At 43.7% G+C, this 7130-nt stretch overlaps 1 protein-coding gene across 1 annotated transcript; it reads left to right on the forward strand.

The window, feature by feature from the left end:
* The first annotated feature begins 651 nt into the window (after window positions 1-651).
* Window positions 652-1143, forward strand: LOC136469838 (uncharacterized). Its single transcript, XM_066467880.1, has one exon. The coding sequence runs from the start codon at window positions 652-654 to the stop codon at window positions 1141-1143; it is 492 nt and encodes a 163-aa protein (XP_066323977.1).
* The last annotated feature ends 5987 nt before the right edge of the window (window positions 1144-7130 follow it).

Genomic DNA, 7130 nt, shown 5'->3' on the forward strand with positions numbered 1-7130 from the left:
ACAGCTCCTCCTGAGCCCTTGCAACCATCTCACTAAATGAAGGTCTGTCATTAAATAGCACAGGCACGCTTTGCATGTCAACAAACTCAACATATCCATAGCGATCGCTTTCAACGGTGCCTCCATGATATATGGTCACAAGGTTGTCTATCTAGTTCAAACACGTAACGAAACACATGTCCTTTAGTCCAAATTAGACGATAGATAGTACCTAACAAGTACTTTCTAACTACAAACTAAGTAAATAAGATAATAACTACGTATATATAAACATGTACTCACTAAATAGCTAGATCATATTTAGTTAACTAAATATGTAACTACATATCTAAGTAGCTATCTAACTATATCTATGTACCTATGTATCTATGTTTCTATCTATCTATATATATATCTCACTAGATCACTAATTAAATCAACTACCTGAGTCATCACATTAACTAGTAAATAACAAATGTCAACTAAGTAGGTATATTGCATATTCATAATTTTTACCTTTCCAACTACTGATCTGCGGACGTCGACGGAGTCATAGCGGACGATGGGCGTGGGTTAAGTCGACGACTCGGGCCGGTGATGGCACGGCCGACAGCTGCAGGTAGTGGGACCAGCGGTGGCGCGACCGACGACAGTGATGGCGCTCGAATTTAGATGGCGCGCGGCGGGCGCGGAATGCCTGGGGCTCCGCACGGCGAGTCTGGCTCGACGGGCGTGGGAGGCACGACGGTCGCGGCCGAGGCCGGCGGTGGAGGGCGACAAGGCAGGGTGAGGCCAAGGCAAGGAGAGGGCGCGACACGGGCGCAGGAACCGGCGAGGGGATCGGGGCGCGGGCGGCCAGTCGCGGGCAACGGCGCGGCACAGGGGGGCGGCGCGACGCTCCTGCATGGCCTCGGGGCATGGGCCGTCCATGGTGGCGCGGCGCGGGGCGGCCTCGGGGCGGCCGCGGTGGCGCTCGGCGGGCTCAGGCGTGGGGCATCCACCGTGGCGCGGCGCGGGCGAGGGTGGCTAGTGGAGGCGCATGCACGAGCGGCGGCGGCGGCGAAGCTCGGCTCTGCTAGGGCGAGAGAGGGAGAGGAAGAGAGTAAGAGAGGGGCGGGGCCCATAGGTAATAAAGGCTCGGCGCCGAGCTTGGCGCCTGGGTGACTGGCACCGAGCTTCTTGCCATGCCACCTTCCACGTTTGCTTTGAGCCCAGGAGCTCGGCGCCAGAGACGCTGGCGCTGAGCTAAGGGTCCATATTCTGAAATCTTTCCTCCAGGGGTCTATTTATGAGAAACTTGAAAAAAAAGCTAAAAAGTAAAAAAAATGCCTCCCCAATCCACGCATGCATAATCAGGTTCAAACGATCAAAACAATGATCCGCAACAAAAGACAAAAGAGATGGAGAACTTAGTTCTCTATCCTTTTTTGGCGACTCCAATACGTTCCACTAAAAATTAAAATTACCTGCAGAAAAAATTAGTTTTTGGTCTATTAAACACAATATAATTTCTACTCAACCATAACGCCAAGCACATCATTGCCACTCTCACTAATACTTTGGTACGTCTTTTAAGAGGGAGAGAAAAGGTTGCACTGCTTCTTTTTTTCCATTGAGGGAGCGCTATATTTTTCAGATATCATATTGGTTGTTCTCTTCTATCTAGTATTATCATTTGATTGTTTATTTTTTTTAAATTCTCATGTCCAACTATATATGTTTATTCTTTCTATTATATTTTAAGTCAGAAGATAATTTGAATTATAAGAAGTACTTATGTTACTGTTTTTTTCATTGCATTAGCACTTGCATTTCCCTAGATATGAATAGATTGATCATTGTATTGTATCAGGCTACCTTTCTTAACAGGTTAAATTTCTGAACTCTTGTACTACATTGTGTTTCTTTCTTCTGCCATATATTTAACATCCAAAGATAATATTAGTTTTAGTTTATGAATTTCTTTCTATTCCAAGCTAAGATTCAGGCCTGTTTGGAATGGCTCCGGCTCTAGTTCCGGCAGCTGCTTCTGCGGAGGAGCCGGATGAGCCCTACCAAACATTTTAGGAGGAGCCGTTTTCTGGTGAACAGAGGAGCACTTGAGGAGGAGCCCTGCCAGATAGACCCTTAATCGTTTAGTCAACACCAAAGCTATTTTTCTATTTTAAAACTCACATATTTATTTTTTATTATATTTGACATCAAAAGGTAACTAAAGATAAATTTATTTGCATCTTTGGACATTTTCAAGTCAATTTGAACACTTAAATTGCATAGAGGCCGAGCATAGATAGTTAGATTTATTTTTTAAACAAATATAATGGCATGGGTACGTAATAGAGAAATACATATAAAGGCATTTTTGTTTTTTTAATGCAAGTGGTGGGTTATTTATCGGCACATAGATAGATAGTTTTTTTTTATCTTTCTTGATTAATGTGAAAATTTCTAGACCTTGAGAATTAACACTCTCTGACTTTTTTCATTGACTCCATACCAAGATAGATATTAGATTAATCCTGGTTCGCAAGTTGTTTTGGCATGAACGTCCACGGTTGCTGCCGCCTATCCTGTCCTCTCTGGAAATTAAGAGGGCCAAGGACAATATTATTTGTGATTTACTGATATACAAATAATCTTGTTCTTTGTGAATTGTGATAATAATTTATAAGAGATATATGTCCTATAATGCACTAGTATAGAAAACATTTTTACTATGGGATTTTTTTTTTCGATTTGTAATGGTGTTTTTATGAACCGTTAATGTAAAAGGTAAATGAAAATCAGTTTATTCCACTAGCGCCACTTTAAGACCCACCGATGTAAATATTTGCAGTGGTGATTTTATTAAGGATGCCACTACTGTAAATCGTTCTACACTGGTGGCATGCTTACACAAAATGCTAGTGTAAATTATTTTCCAGAATTTGTAAATCAGGACAAAAAAATGGCAAAAAAAATGGGAGAGGCCTGCTAGCCAGCCCCACATGGTCGCATGTCGCAAGTCAGAAGTCATGTGATTTTTCGCACAAAATAAAGAAATAGATCAGACCTCACATGTTAATGCTTTAACTACTACGCCTCAAAGTTGGCTGTGACTAAAGGTCAGTTTGGTTGGTTTTTTTCTTAAAAAATTGTTTTTCCTATAAAAAGCCAAAAGCTAATCAAAGGAATAAAATCTCTGGCCGCTTCTTCCAAGAAAGCTACTTTTGCTCTTAAAAATATATAAGTTTTCCTTTCTAAAATGGTCATTTACATGTGAATCAATAAACATCACACTGTTATAAACAATAGCTCATGCCTTCAATGCATTACAAGCATTTCTTACTATACCTACAGTTATACAGCTGTTTCAATTAAATAGTTTTTAGTTTTCTCACGCTCACAATAGTTTTTCTAAAGCTCACATCCTACAACAGCTTTTCCACATTCCCATTGTATGCAGTGTAGTGAATATTGTAATGCATTTATAAGACCCTAAACAAATTCTAATGAAAAAAGTTTGAACTAAAAAGTTTTAGATCTCTTCGAGTACGACAACTTTTGTTTAGATATTTCTTCATCTGAGATCGTTTGAAAAATCCAAACAAATATAAATTTAAAAAATTATTAATCTTAAAACCTAATTTTGTCGAGTGGTACAACTTTCTTTTAGACCATTTAAAAATTTAGAAAAAATTGATTTCAAAATATTCATGCTGACACCGTATTAAGAAAACCACCATGCTGCTTTTTTAAACTACCAATAATAGAAATCATGTATTTACACCGGCAGATTTCTGAAGACGAGGTCTTAAGATAACGGCCAGCGTAAATATATGAGCTATGAGGCTACAGTTTTATTTGTACTTACGTCTATGCATTGTGAAACGTCAGTAGAAAAAAATCAGAGCTGTCGACGGAAATCGTTTTTGTACGTTCGACTCCCATAAAACTTAAACGACTTCTAACTTGCGATTGCGATCGCGCGTCCGTAGCATCTTTTAGCATGACGCCAACTCAATTAACTCTTGCTACTTCTAACTTGCGATTAGGATCGCGCGTCCGTAGCATCTTTTAGCACGACGCCCAGTCAATTAACTCTTGCCTTCTCATAAGCATCAGACGACATATGTACTTGCTATAGGTTGCAGGACAGATGCTGTGGCGCCGCCATTTGTGATTTGTGAATCAATTGGCTGCCTACCCCACCCATTGCATTGTCCTTAGTTCTCGTCAATATAGAAGGCTCCAAGTCTCCAACCTATAAAGCAATGTCCCTAAAAATACATATATACAGTACAATTTGTTTTTTGACCGTATCGTATCAGAAGCAATCTCAATGCACTACCGGAGACGGTTTCTTTATCGAATATCCTATACTTTGCCGAGTGTTTTTTATCGGACGCTCGGTAAAGAGGATATTTATCGAGTGCCAGAGAAAAAGCACTCGACAAAGAGGTAGTTTGTCGAGTGCCGAGCACTCGGCAAAGGCCAGGTTTGCCGAGTGCCCGACACTCGGCAAACCAGAACACTCGACAAAAGGCCGCCGCCGTTAACCCTTTGCCGAGTCTTCTGACACTCGGCAAAGCGTTGACATGCCGAGTGTCATTTTTTTTGACACTCACAAACCAATTTTTTTTTTCACTTTTGACCTTCAAACTTTTTCTGCAGTCCTCATACCTGGTACTCCATGTTCCAATATGACATATTTCTCGGACTTTTTCTATATTTCTTTCATTTATTTTATTTAATTGAATTTTCTTGGATAATTCAAATTATAACGGCTAGTCATTCGAATAATAAAAAAATGAATGAAAAAAATAATATTCATGTTATTTAGTATAATGTGAGGCCGTATCCAGGAACATACCACCAATTTCGAACATCTTGTTCACGAAACATGACCACGAACTTGCAGTCGAGTTGTTTTTAAATTCTATAAAAAGCAAACGAAGACCGAAAATCTTGAAATTTGTCGAGATGTCATGATATCATATGTGGAGTGTGTGATAAAAAATTGAGAATGTTTCGCGCAAGTTGTCACGTATGATGCCTGCAAACCGAAGAATCTCCAAAAAATGACACTCGGTAAATCAGCGCTTCGCCGAGTGTCAGGAGAAGACACTCGGCAAAGATAATTTTTTAAAAAAAAAACTTTCTGCCAAGTGCCAGTCCGGGTGGCACTCGGCAAAGAATTTTAAAAAATTAAAAATACTTTCCTGAGTGCCAGATCGGAGACACTCGGCAAAAGGGGGATTTAACCCGCCGGCCCACACACATCGCACACACGCACACACACGCAGGCATGCCCCGCGCTAGCACCGCCCGCGCTAGCGCTGCTGGCGCCGCCGCCCTGGCCTGCGTGCGCCCACGCCGCCCGCGCCAACGCCACCGCCGCCCCCGTCCGTGCCCGCGCCAGCGCCGCCCCCGCCCGTGCCCGGGCCGCCCCCCGCGCCGCGCCACCGGAGGAGGAGAAGAGGAAGAAGGAGGAAGAAGGAGGAAGGAGGAAGAAGGAGGAGGAGGAGGGGGGGCGCCCGACCGCCGTTACCACTTCCCTGACGCTTCCCCATCCGTCGCCTTGTCCACCGATGCCTTGGCCCCTTCACCGCTGCCGCCCTACGACGCCCACTAGGTATGCCCTACCATCGTCGTCGTCGTAGTATTACTAGTAGTTGCGGTAGTAGTAGTGGTAGAGTAGCAGTGGTGGTAGTCGTAGGAGTCGTAGTAGTGGTTGTGACATTGTTATATATATATGTGGTTGGATATAATCTTGTGCATGTCGGCCATCATGCCATTCATATATATGTGCATGTCGGCCATCGTGCCGTTGGTTTTCTTGTAGGTTTTGGAAACCTCACCGTTCAGGGGAGGTGTTGCCAAAATTTTGTATTGACAGTTTTATGTTTCTTTTTTTGCAGAGAAGAGCCCATCGGAGCAGAGCCGGAGTACCTCGGCGACTTCGATCGCCTTCCTCGCCACTGCGGGTCTGCCTGCACCGCGTTGCCTCGCCACTGCACCGACCCACCATGGCCCTGCTAGCCTGACTCCACCGCCACCCTAGGTATAACCCCTCTTTCCGTATCATGGTCGTAGATCACGTAACCCAGTTAGGCGTCTCCCGTTCGAAAGAGATACAATTAGAAATATGCAGATATTTCCATATCTAAAACTGTATCTGTTTCAAATTGTCCATGTTTTTTGGACAGCCCGCGGATACATTGGTGGGGTTAGTTTCCATGGTCTGCTCTGATCCGAGATAGAGTTTTGGCATCATCTCCCTGTTGTTCTCCGGATAGACACTCTCCCTGGCAGGACGTGTATTTGGAGAACAGCGGGGAGGTACTACCGAAATTCTATCTCGGATAGGAGTAGAGCATGGAAACAAACCTCATCTATGGATCCATAGGTGGGATTAGGACCTATCCTCACCTATTAGATAGTAGGATCGTCGTGTAGATGCAATTGATGTTTATATTACTCGCCGCTATATATGTTAGAGGATGGAGGACCGTGAGTGGATGTACACAGGCTACGCAAGTCAGGGTCAGGTCACCAATGAATGGATCAACAAGACCGATGCTTTCTTGGAACAGGCATTTGGCATGGCTGATAAAGGAGCGAGTAAAATTTGTAGTCCCTGCAGCAAATGTGCAAACAGGAAAAGACAAACGAAGAAAGTCATGTGGGAACATCTTTGGAAGAATGGATTTACGACAGACTATACCTAGTGGGTCTACCATGGTGAAGCCAATCGTATGAGAGAGGAGGTGGTGAGACCACGCGTTGAGGATTATGATGCTGATGCCGGGGTAGCAGACATGTTAAATGACTATCACGAGGCATAGTTCGCTGAAGGATATACGGAGGAGGAGCCAGAGGAAACCGCAAAGGCGTTCTATGACATGTTTGCTGTGGCACAGAAACCCCTTCACGGCCAGACAAAGGTTTCTCAACTGGATGCCATTGGACGCATAATGGCGTTAAAGTCCCAGTATAGCCTGAGTCACGACTCCTTCGATGATATGTTGATAGTTATTGGTAGCCTGCTTCCGGAGGGTCACCTTCTGCCAAAGAGCATGCACGAGTCATAGAAATTTCTTCGTGCACTTAAGATGCCGTATGAGCTGATACATGCTTGCCCAAAGGGGTGCGTCCTATTTAGGAAAGAA

Source organism: Miscanthus floridulus, chromosome 8 (genome assembly GCF_019320115.1).
Source record: "Miscanthus floridulus cultivar M001 chromosome 8, ASM1932011v1, whole genome shotgun sequence".
NCBI classification, from domain to species: Eukaryota; Viridiplantae; Streptophyta; class Magnoliopsida; order Poales; family Poaceae; genus Miscanthus; species Miscanthus floridulus.

Coding starts and splice junctions, on each gene's coding strand:
- LOC136469838 (XM_066467880.1), top strand. CDS start 652: ATGGCGCGCGGCGGGCGCGGAATGCCTGGGGCTCCGCACGGCGAGTCT.